General features: G+C 35.9%; 1 protein-coding gene across 7 annotated transcripts in view; it reads right to left on the bottom strand.

Annotated features, from left to right (window-relative positions):
* Nucleotides 1-1,062: 1,062 nt before the first annotated feature.
* The window catches only part of LOC112555050 (serine/threonine-protein phosphatase 2A regulatory subunit B'' subunit beta-like), a 42,626-nt gene continuing 30,700 nt past the window's right edge, over nucleotides 1,063-12,988 (bottom strand). For 5 of the 7 annotated variants that reach the window (XM_025223201.1, XM_025223203.1, XM_025223196.1 and 2 more), the window contains 6 exons: nucleotides 12,841-12,927; nucleotides 12,184-12,328; nucleotides 11,151-11,300; nucleotides 10,600-10,703; nucleotides 9,525-9,548; nucleotides 1,063-4,408 (listed from right to left, as the gene is read on the bottom strand). In XM_025223201.1, the coding sequence (XP_025078986.1) occupies nucleotides 4,252-4,408; nucleotides 9,525-9,548; nucleotides 10,600-10,703; nucleotides 11,151-11,300; nucleotides 12,184-12,328; nucleotides 12,841-12,927 (667 nt within the window). In that variant the 3' untranslated portion in view covers nucleotides 1,063-4,251. The other 2 variants (XM_025223199.1, XM_025223200.1) reach the window with 2 other exon arrangements.

Raw genomic sequence — 12,988 nt, 5'->3', positions numbered from 1 at the left:
TTGCGCCATCTTCACCACTGCAATGTTTACACTTTCTCATCCTAGAACATTTTCCAGTGTTTAAGATTTTGGATTGATGTCTGTCAACAGACTAAAATGAAATCCTTAGATCTTTTAATGAATTGTTTGCCACTGCTATTGTGTTGATGCAATGTCTACTCCAGCAATCTCTGTGCATACCAGGAACAGAACCACTTATGCCTTGCTGTCTACTTGTCTCCATTAGCATTTTACACATTATTAACAATTTACCTAGGCATCTTGATATGTGCACACAACTGCTCCATATCTCCTAAGATACTAGCTGTCTTTAGAATTATTCAATATACAACAGCAGACTCCAACTAAGCATGATGCCAAACCTTACTGATATCATTTTGATGTTTACGCGTGGACACTTGTGGTCATCATTCTTTTTATTTTTCTACCTGTTACCATACCTCTGTATATTTGTCTGCTCAGGTGTAATTTGGATTCAGGTTTAGGCAGTTTTGTATTTGGTAGAAAGATGATCGAGTCATCTATACCCTGTTGCAGGCATGCTATAAATTGTCAAGGTGACAGCTAATATCTTCACTGAAAATATAAAATGTCTTCATGAGCAATGCATATTAGATGTGTAAATCCCTGAAATAACATCTGTTATATAGAACAGCTGTCCAAACTTCTTTCTACATATACACTCCATTTACTGATTCTCCAGCTGCCACATGTCAAAGTTTCCATGAAGCAAGCCTCAGAGTGCACTTTATTTAGAGCACACCCCTCACCCACTCTCTCTAGGGCATTATCTCCCTTTTTAACAATAATGGCATGTTTGTCAGCTAGGATGTATGATTTTTGTTTCTCCATACAAAGATTTATAAATTCATTTTGTGTGTGTATGCACGCCTCATGAGTGTGCATGCATATACATTAGATTTGAGCCAATGTTGCTGAATAATATAGTGCTTTGCCCATCATACTCTGTTTTTATGGTATCTTCATAATTAAAAGGTTGACAACTTCCTCTGCAATATGATAGTTAAAATTGTATCATTCACTCCAAAAAAAATCTGCCCATGTATTAAAGTGCATCTTTTAATTCAACATCCATATACAATTTTTCTTTACACGGCACATAAAAATGACTTTGCTACTTCAACAACGCATATCAAATGACTTTATCATTTGGTATGACTTGCTAAAGAAATTAGCTTTTCAATTTAGAAAGAACCAGATTTATCATACAAATGGAACCTGCATTTATTTGCAGGGCATTTGAACACAACGCCACTACTGCATGCTATTTCACAATCTCTGCTCACAACACTCTACCTCCCAGTTCATGCTTCTGATACACATTCTACATACCTGACACAGATTTATCTGCTAAAAGTGCAAAGAAAATAAAAACAAAGCAGAGTCTTTGTGGGGTGAAAATGGAACAGATCTCAATCTGTGTGGTCAATAAATCTCAACAAATCAAACTTTCACAAGCACATAAAACCATTCCTAGCAAACCACTCACTTCTGTGAACCTTACCCAACAAGCAAGACCCTGTACAACGAAGAATTCTCTATATCTTCTAGAACAAAGCAAAAAAGAAGAACAGAATACTTAAGACAACCCTATTAGTGCAGGCAAGAAAACTTTGCATGTAATACTGCAGTGTCTTTTATAAGAATCAGTATGCAACTACATTCAAAGGTAACTAGTATTTTACTTATATTCCTCACAATGGTTTCTGACCAAATAACTTATACTTTACATGCACACTGGCATAATGTACCACTTTCAAAACTACATTTAAAAAAAATTTTGCACATTCTAAACATACTATGATAGTGTTCTAATGCTAAGAGATGATGAGATATTATTATTAAGTGGGCAGCACAGTATCAGGCACTCTGAAGAATATTAATTTGTTCAAATTATTTACACAGCATTTTTAAATTCACATTTTCAGCACCACAAAGACCAAAGCACCATGGGAAGATACGATTATTTTGCTTGGGAATACTGGGAGCCTGCTTGTTATCCACAAGAATAAGACTCCATGCAGTTCACACAGGCAAGAAGTCAGTGTTGCATAAATACTGTTTGAATACTCTTTTTTTTTCATACTGATTATTCAAGAAACAGGTCTCTTTGTATCATTAGGTATTAGTAGGCATGTCACACCTCACACAGAAAATAAACTGCTTTGTCATTTTTGCATGCAAAATACAACCACAACTCAAAGATCCCAGTAAAGTTGGTCAAGAAAACCTTTACTTAATTGGAGGGCCTGACTTGCGGCTTTATAAAGAGTAACTCTTTGCAGCCCAGTTTCTTCCTTAACCACTGAGCAAATGTAGATTTTTGACAGTTAACAATGGAGAGAACAATGGAGTTAAAAGACATGTAACTCTGGAGAGTTAAAACATGAAGTCTTGCTGAAGACAATGAGAGCGAGGATGGTGCTCAAGGAGGAAAACACTGTCAAGGGAAATAAACATTGCATTCGATTTTTCACTGATCTGCTCATAGTAATAATACACAGCACAAATAAAAGGGAAAACCCCCCATATAAAAATGGAAGTGGCACACATGCATTTAATTACATATATATATTTTTACACATGCACATATACAAATGTGCACATATACAGATTCTGTTCTAATTTTTTTTTACAATCAAATTTTTTTGCATTGCGATGAAGGTTTCAGCTTTCTGGTTGCCTGTATAAGATGCATACAAGGTGATAAAATCAAAAATGTTTCCACAAAATCTATATGCTTCTGTTTTTCTCTTTTTTATTATCTCTGAACTAAGGGAAAGAACTTTGCCAATAAGAAAAAAAATTCAAAGAACCTGAAAACATACATTTTACCCTGGATGACAGAAGCAATAACTCTCTACCCCACAAAATTATATCAAGATTTCATTTCACTGCTGCCATGATCAGGCAGTAGTGCTCTAATTTTATCTCTTTTTCTTGCTTCAGAAATGAAATCTGAACATTTCAAACATGTCACACACTCAGAACCATCAAATGTTTACCATCATTCCTAACCTGGTGGCCATGAGGGGAAACGAAGAACACAGAAGGGATAACTTGACACCTTTAGTTTCCCTGAAGTCATTATACATAAAAGGCACTGATTTACTTTCACACCTCACTCAAGAATGCTCTACACTGACACATCTGGCATGAAGCAATGTACAAACATGCAACTGTTCCCTCTCTTTGTTTACTTTTGATATATACAGATTACTCCATTTTGTTGATGACAGAGATGGAAGAATTTGACTGAGCCATGTACTTGTCTTTCATGATTTCATTTCCTTATTACTCCACATAGCAACTCAAAAAGTTGAAAGCATTTTATTCAGAGTTCTCCTGTTTGTCTGTATACCATCTTTCATGCCTTATTTTGAGCAAATGCTTTGTATCCATGAAAACACCATTCCACACTTATCCTCCTGTTTGGTCTGATATTCATAACAATGTTGACTGATTTTTACAATACAACTATAGCAGTAACACTGCTTACATCATAGTTTCACCAATTGCAAACCACATTTTACATCAGTCAATGTTATACTGATGAAAGTTCTAAACAAAGTGAAAAAATACAACATTCCTCCTCTAGAAAGAAAAAAAAAAATAAACACATTTCCTAAATCTTAACACGTTACTGCTGTTTAGTGTTTATCCATGCCCAGATTAATATTGGCATTTTTAAGCAAATCTCTCAAACTCTTCTGTCACACTTCTGCTTTAAACACATGTGAAAACTAAGCATATTGTTCCATTTAGTTTTCCTCTGTGTCATCAAGAAATTGCATTACATCCTCCATTAGTAACTGCAGTTTCATCACTCTATTTCACACAGGGTCAGAGGGCAAAGTGTCCAAATAGATGTACCTCTTTGTTTTTCTAAAACAATGTCTCCATTTTCCAACACTCTCCATTCTATTTTTGAACTTGGTCCAGTCATTTGAAGAAAGGTGGCCATCCTTCTGGAGTATGCATGCACTTTGGGATGATGGTAATGACTGCAACATTTTTGTAAATGCAGACAGCTTAAGCACAGTGCAGCATCTTTTAAAGAACATCACTTGTCCTTTGCTGAGCACATCTGAGATATGACTGTAGCTTCATTAAGAAACCCAGTGTATCTAAGACCCATCTGGGACTCCCAGACTAAGGCATATGAATTAGGAAAAGGAAATGTCTGGGTTGCTGTGAAACATCTCATGACTTTAAGCAAGCCTTTGAGCTTCAAAAACCCAGACTGTTGCCGCTGAAATCATACATGTCATCGTTCGAGACTGGATGAAGCCTTGGGGTGACCTTGCGCTGGGGAGGATCTGTAAGTCGAGCAAGTTCCTCCTGCACAGCCTCATCATCATCTGGCTCAAAGTCGTCTTCATAATGACTGCAACCATAAAAGATTCCCAGTGCAAGTCAATGCTTACTCAAATGTTATATGCAGCTGCAAATATAACAAAAACACAAGTCACTTTCTATTTAAAAAAACCATCTTCATTGTGACTCCAGTTACATCTTTATTTTAACAAATAGCAGATAACTTTTTCTAAATATTCTTTTAAGCCGCAGAAAGAAAATGGTTCAGATAGTTAAAAAAATATTGAATACAATGTAAAACTTTCAATAAACTAAAGTTTCATGTCAGAATAATTCAAATACTGATCATTTAATGCAAAATCACTGTTGTATGTTTTTATTTGTTAAATAAAATGTTTATTATCCCAAAATTTTAACAAGCAAACATGTTAAAATCTGGAAATGATATACTAGCATCTGGCAATAAACTGTGCATGAAATATTAAAACTTTATTTCAAATATATCTTCTATGAGTTAAACATCAGTCTATACATCCCATCTATATTGTCTCCCTTACAGTTTTCTCTCTCTTCCTCTCCCCCCCTGGAATGCACATACATATCTATGCCCATATACAGTCACACAAAGAATCCAAAGTGACAGCTAAAAAAATGGTTTAAGATGCAAAGTAAAATTAAGAAAGATTATAATGATAATTAAGAATAAATTAATGGGGTTAAGGACCACCAAATCTGTAAAAATAACTTCAAGTTTAATAAAACAACAAAATATGTAACAAACTGAAATATGCTGAACCACAACAAGCACCTGCTGTGTTCAAACTCCAACAATTTCAAGGCTCTGAAGAACAAACACTAGTGGTAAAGTAAATGCAAAGACAAGACACTCACAATGCACACCCATCCTTTCCCACCACTGGATTTGTCCCTGACTGCTGTAACCTTGTCTATTTGAAAAAAAAAAAATCCCTGCATGCTGCATGCATGCCAAGCACTACTTACTGCAGTCCTGCTGCAATGTGCTTTACAAACCCCTACTTCATAGATGCAGTTAAAATGTCACATCAAGGTACTTAACCTGGCTGTTTAAAACTAACATAGCTTTTAAATATATACGAGTTCCCAATGCCAATGTGGCTGCCAATACTGACACTAAAATTATGCTTAATAAAAAACAAATTTGCCCTGTTTTGTAGGTGGCATAGCTGCAATAACAACTGCAGGAAAGAGTGCCTATGAGTGCAAAGCCATGATTTTAAAAAAAATTTTCACGAAGTGCTTAAGTATCACAACCTAGCTAAATGCTAACCAAAACAACAACAAACAGCAAGCACATGTGCCAAAAAAATTAATTAAATAAAAACATCAGTTTACAACCACTTTCACAACAATAATGTTGCTTAAGTTGTAACTAATGTATTCACTAGACAACAGGTGTGCACAATGCAGCATGATTTGTGCTAATGATTTTTGAGGAAAAAAAGCAGCAAACAATGTTTTATTTACAATGGGAATTAGAAAAAGGCAAAAATTAATGACAGATGCACTGATGAATACGTGTGAAAGCATGGATGAAGATGCAAATGAACGGAGTCGCAGATGAGTCACTGAGCAATACATCAACACCTGATGGCTAAGGACAAGTGAATTAAACCACAGAGGCTATTTAGAGTGAGTGGCCCTGATGTTTTTCTAGGACAGAAGTAGAAAAGTGGCTCCAATGTGATTGGTTCAGTGTGTTTGTATGCTGGGCTGCTGATGATTAAAGGGATCAAAAATCAGTGATAATGAAGTCAATTAGATGCTTTTCTGTATCATCAGTCTGGCTGTAGTTCTCTAACCCCATTTGAGAAGGCATGAAAAGAGCCGACCAATGTGACTGATGAACCCTGGGCAGAAACTGCTGAAAAGCTCGTTTTTGAGGACATTCAATCGATCCAACTGTCATAAGAGGAATCTCAAGGGCAGATAACGTCTCCATCTGATATGCTATATGAATGATAGGCGATCTTTGGGCTTCTTTTACAATGAAAATCTTCCTTGCCTTGCAAAGTTTCGTTCAATTGTAATTCATTTATAATTTTTTCAAAACTAGACTAAAACTTTATTGCTAGAAATCAAGACACAGTCAGAAAGGCAAAGTGGAAAAAGATGAGAAAAAAAGAAAAAGAAAAACATGATGACTAAACACAAGATGATATGATCATGTTTGATTTATACTGCTATACATTAATGACATCTATTTCTGAGCTGTACAGTTATGTCAACTTATTAAAAATCTAAGTTATTTAAGAAAATTCTTCTTACAGGTTTTAACTTCTCTTTAACATATTTAACTGATCTAACATCTAAAAAATTATGGAGGCTGATGGATCCAAAACGGATCAGTACATGCTTTCCATGCATACAAACACCTACACAAACAAGTGGATCAGTTACTGTCTGTACAAACCTGCAAAAAACAGTATGCCACACAATACAGCATTACGATGATATGAATAAAGAATCAACTTTGTGAAAAACGTACTTTGTCTCTTGGATGAGGGTGACACATTGTGTGGAGTGAAAAGATCTACAAAAATATATGTAGTACATAACAATGTAATGATGAACTAATTGTTGCAGAAATATAAATTGGAGGGCTTGTTTTATGGAACTTTTTTTCCCCCAACAGATGCCAGTTTGGCAACTCAACACTAAGGGAAACCTCTTCATAATGAATAATGTTTTGATGCTTTAAAATGGTAAGCCGCAAGCCTTCAGAAAGGTGAGAAACTAAAACACACACACTCATCACTACTGGGTCCATGAAGTGGGTTACCATGTCTAGGATACAGCATGTGCAAGAAAGGCCCAATGTTCTCCTTCTGTGGCTTTTTTAAAATCTGAATGATTAAGCACGTAGTCACTGCAAGGTGACAAGGGAATTTTTTCAGCCACTGCTATCAGTGAGAACAGAGCTTATGCCTCTCTTTTCCAAAGCTGAGGACCACACAGCCAGAGGGAGGCTTAAAATGCATTAGTTTAAGAGAATAAAATCAATTCATCAATGGCCTGAGGGGCTGCTGTAAATAACCAATAACCGATTTTACTTGCTTGGCTGGTCTTTAATGTAGACTTAATGTGAATTTCAACATGCAGACTTAAAGTGGGGATAAGGATCCAACCATAACATCGTCCAACCATAACATTGTAACAGTTGTACTAAGTATTAAGCTTCTTTCCCTTTTTCTATGTATCCACCACACTGTAAAATGACACAACGAACCTAAAGATCAACAACAAAAAGTATGAAGAGGTAGAGAAAGTGAGAAGAAGAAAACATCTTCAAAATTACAAACTTTATGTATGTCTTTAATAGTAAATTTCTGTAAGATACTGTGGGATCTATACATTACAAACTCTTCAATACTTGAGAAATTTCTTCTCCAAGAAGGATTATTGGCTATAAAAAAAATCAGTCACAACAAATTTCTTTAAAAAATTTACTGAAAGCTAGGACTTTATGAAGAGATTCCCCCATGTAAGAACACAACCAATCCATCAAGAGTACAAAACAAGCTTTGATCACCAACCTACAGACATAGTTCAGTCCAGCTGGCTTGTTGGGTACTGCGCTAGCTTATATCTCTGTCGCAGAAGGAACAATCAAAAGATCAAATAACATTTAAACAAAGGGAGAACCTTGTGTATGTCACCACAAAAAAGGTGATCTTAACATCTTAATCACAAAGATGAAGTCTGTGGGCTGTACAAATTGCAGAGATTATCAATAAAGTGATGAAGGTAAATAATAAGATGATGAAGGGGTACAAATAGCAACATCATGAACTTAAAATGAAGAGAAGAGGAAGGAAAGAAGAACAATAGAGTCAGAAATATTTTAAAAGATTTAAATACTGCTTTACACCCTTAGAAGCCTGACTGTCTTGACATTATCTTGTAAATATCAGCACAATATGTAGTGCTGTCAGTTCTTAGTATCCAACCACTTGGTTAAACATCAAAGCTTCAAGCTCCACTATTGTCCATAATACTGCCACCACCAAGTCAAAATATATGTCTGAGTGTTAAATTTTGTCTATTTTAGTGTCGAAATGGATCAACAATAAAGTAAGTTTGGTGACACCGTAACATAGACAGCATGATGCTGGGTGATCTGAATGCACAACTGAGGTTGTCCCACACATGAAATTTCGTCGACATAAGATACATAACAACAGGGAGATGATCACATAGGACACCCCCAAAGATGGGGCATCTTAACGTGTGAGCAGGTTTGACAGATGTCATGTGAAGAGGACATATACAAACTTAAAAAGTATCTTGACAATATTTTTTTTTTAACTGGGCTTAATTTGAAAATCAAAACATTTGCTTATACCAATCCTCACTTTGCAAAGGTCAACTTCACAGGAAAATCCTGTGCTGGGAGGAAGAAAATGAGTGAACATATTATTGATTATGGGTTATGAATGCCTCTAAAACCTACAGCATGCAGGTTTCTCTAACCATGTATGTGGTTCTTAATCCTTGTGCCTATGACATTTGTGCACCTGGATCAAATGTGCCATAATTCTCAGAGAAGTGTCACCTTTGACCTCTGTGACTGTGACATCAGCCACGAAGGTTCAGTAAGGCTGTAGATCAAATGTATGCTGATGGCATTCATCTTCTTTTCAACATGAGTAGCTACACTCACAGGGTTTACAATGAACACTTTGCTTTTAAGACCAGTTGTGTGTGTTTTCTTTTTGTACAGCTCTTTGAAACTGCTTTTGATGGTGGGGTAAGGCGCTATATAAATCAACTTTATTATCAACATATGAACTCAACAGGACTCCTGGAGCTCACAGCATGACACTAATGTTGCGGTAGAGTGCTATAAAATACACATTTATCATTATTATTAAAAGGTAATTTATTATATGAGTAAACAAGCCATTTGACACAGGGCCACCGAGAGGGGCTTGAAATGCAGGAGTGGAACACCTACTGGATGATGTGATGTGCAAACAAGGCATCCAGATGAGTGATATGTGAATGAGTCAATGACTCCCAAGTGTTCAATGAAGAGTCAGATCTCAGATAAGTAAGTGGATCATGTCAAAACAATGCAGAGAGAGAGAAGAAAAAAAAAAGACTGTCGTTCAACATTTAAAAAAAAAATCATGCGATGCAAATACCTCCGAGTGAAGGTCTGAGAAAAGCTGCATGCCAGAAAAAAAAGACTGATAAATATAAAAAGATGTAAAAACATTGAAGCCTGAAATTAAATTGCTCTCACAGAAGTAAAATGCATATAAATAGCAAGTGTATTCTACTCAGAGAATTGCTTTGGTACATGGTAGGTGAAGTGCGTGTTTAGAACCATTAATTTTTTTTCCTGTCAGCGGACAAAACATTTTACATCTAACATTTAGTTTAGCACTTACAAAGAAACAGTGAAAATTTTGGAACAAAAGAAGCACTCTGTTATGAACTATATAATCCTTTTTACCATGCTGTGGTATCTTGCTCCTAGATATTTATTATATCTGAGATTCTATTTTATTTGTGTTAGAATAATTGACCTGATGAGACCTGAGGCATTAGTGTAACAAGTGATGTGGAAACATTTATGTCTAGCTAGTATCTAAACATTAAAAAAGTCATCAGTAAGACATCTATTCAGCAAAGACAAAGCTAACCTGACACTCTCCCTTTTGTGCACAATAGAACCCACACTCCACCAAAATAAAATATAATCAGAAAACAGAAGAGATCGCACTGAATAAACTTTGTCACAGTCACATTAGAGAGGCGTCAGCTTCTGGAGTTCAAGATTAAACAGGTACATAAGTTTATGAGATTTGTAAAGCCCACTTGACCCCATGAGAACAGTTCAAGTTGTTGGGGGATGTTTAAAAAAGATTTTAAAGAGGAGAGTTTTAAGCAGCTGCCCGAAACCACTTAAAGAGGCAGCCTGACAGAACGTCAAGGGGAGAGTGCTCCAAGTAAAGGGACTAGCATAATCAAAGGCTTGCTGGCCAGAAGAGCATAGTACAGAAAACATGAACTCAGAGTGTACTTACTAAAATTGAAACATTATCATACCATCATTGCACTCATCATCTCATGCTCATATCCTCACATCTGACCAAATTTTAGAATTAATTAAAGTCAGACTGAAAATCTTTACAGCAAAACTGATAGGAATAGGCATTTACCAAACTCATAGTCCTGATACAATGTTATAGGAAAGAATGGGTTGTTGCTTACATTTCCTCATGTTCATTGACACCTTCCTCTGCCACAAGAATATCATACTCTTCTGCTGCATAGCGATCCCAATCTGACACTTCATTTCCTGCTGCATCCAAATCCTGCAAGTAGAGAACAACAGATGAAAAACAAAATTTCTAAAGCTTAATCAATAAAAAATACCAGTTTGAAAAACATGGTACTGACTTAAAAATAAACAGTAATATATATCATCACAAAACCCATTAGACAAGAATGAGAGAAATGCAAAATAAACTTTTCAGTTATTTTATTTATTTACAGCCTTTTATGGCATGGTATCATGATCTTTCAAGTAATTTAAACTTGCAAATGAGAATATCCAACAATAAAGTAGTTTTTCTTTGCTCATGATTAAATTTTATTAGTATCTTCACTATGACGAACAGAGATACATTTAATATAATTCCCTGTTCTCTGTATTTTTGTTCAGTAACATAAACTAAATAGGATTTACTCTTCATAATATACAAAAATGACAGGACATTCTTTGAACATTTTTAAGCAAGTTTGAAGATAAGGCAACTTGCCCTTGCGTTGGCAAAAGGATCTCTCTGTTCATGCTCTAGGAACTTGTCAAGGTTGAAGAATGTGTCAAAGAAGATATTTGCCATGCGGCAATTCTTGAGGTCCCCAAGAGTTATTGTCTCTGCCTCTCTTGGACGCACCAAATCAAACATCTATGAGGAAGAATGAACGTTAAATAATAGTTTGAACAAGTAGGTCACAGTATGATGCAAAAAGGCTAACATCAGTGAGGCTAATACAGGTTACAAAGCGAAATGACCTGATTCACTGTTCATTATTTTCTCAACTCTGCCAGTTTTACCGAAAGAATCTGTGCTTTATATAACTTTGCTGGGATGACTAACAAGGCTTGTAATGGAGGCATGGAAGTTTTGGCAACAGTGGTGACAGATGAGTGTTGGGATGGCAAGAACATATGGATGGCAAAAGAAGAGAAACAAAACATGTACGTGGTAGAGGAAGAAGAAAGGGTGGAGCGGGAACTCGTACTAAGCCCTATGGTCAAGAGCCAGCCAACTCCAAAAATAAATACACATAATAAATTAGTTATAGTCATGCCATAAGGAGATTCTTGGGAGTACTACTTAGTGTTGTGGTGACTCTGATTAGGTGACAACATGCAGTCCTTTCCTTTTGGTTCTTATGTCTACATTCATCATAGTTTTTGCCTTTACCTAACTGGTCATATTTTGCCCACCTCTCACACAATTTCCTTCTGATATTCTATTTAAAGATTTAACCGTTAAGAAATGTAATATTATAGCTATATGCTGGAAGGTGAGAGAACATCCTTCTGCACTAAAGATGGTGAGTTTCAATAAACTGACAAAAGCTGCTTTTTCTACAAGTTTTAATTCAGGCTTTATTTTGCAACTTTCAATCTATGGGTCCCAAGCTTACTATAACACATGCACCAAGGTTAATGTGCAGAGATCCCATAGCTCTTTACAATTTATTCAAACATGGGTAATGAAATACCACATCTGTGCAGTGAATGAGCAACAAACTCTGGATGGCATACAGTTTCCGGCTCACCTGACACAAGCAGTCTTCAAAAGGGAGCTTTTCAATGCCTAAGGCTTCCATCTTCTGCATCTGTTCCTGATAGAAGTATTCCATCTCATACATTGAGATCACACCATCTCCATCCAAGTCCATACAGCGAAACCAATACTCAATGCTGGCAATTTAAAAAAAAAAGGATTAAAGTAACATGATAAAATTTTCCAACAAAATTCACAACAGGATATTCTCATGCATCACAGCCAAAAAGAAACAATATCAATTGGAGTTTACTTATGTTCAGATTTCCAAATAAATATAACTGAGAATTTGAAATTTACCATGGAAAATCTTGATGTAGATCCACAAGATGATTATGATAATTATAATAAAACCAGAATAGATCATAGACAAAACAGAAAGAGAGAGAGAGATGCCCCATTCAGACTGTTAGGTAAGTGAACATCACTCTTTTTTTCATTTATAGTATTCTTGCTCATAATATCAATAGTTTTCTTGTTCTATACAACTCTTGAAATGACCATACATCTCAAAGTGAAACCAGCATACAGCTCTTGACAAAAGATAGTAGGTTGTGTGACACAAGTGAGAGATAGGTAAACAGTCAATAAAGCTTAAACAATGACATACGAAGGTTGGAAAGAAAAGAGAAACCTGAAAGCCACTAACCTTGTAGGATGCTTTTTGTCCTCCTCGGAGATCAAGAACCACACAAATTCTTTGTAGGACATGCGACCCTCCTGAAAGTCTTTCCCCCTGCCAGACATTCACAGGATGCAGAGTTAGTCAAGGCAGTCAAAGTAAACTGTTAGTATGA

This window comes from Pomacea canaliculata, linkage group LG14 (assembly GCF_003073045.1).
Source record: "Pomacea canaliculata isolate SZHN2017 linkage group LG14, ASM307304v1, whole genome shotgun sequence".
Lineage (NCBI taxonomy): Eukaryota > Metazoa > Mollusca > Gastropoda > Architaenioglossa > Ampullariidae > Pomacea > Pomacea canaliculata.
This window is presented reverse-complemented; position numbering and strand designations above follow the sequence as displayed.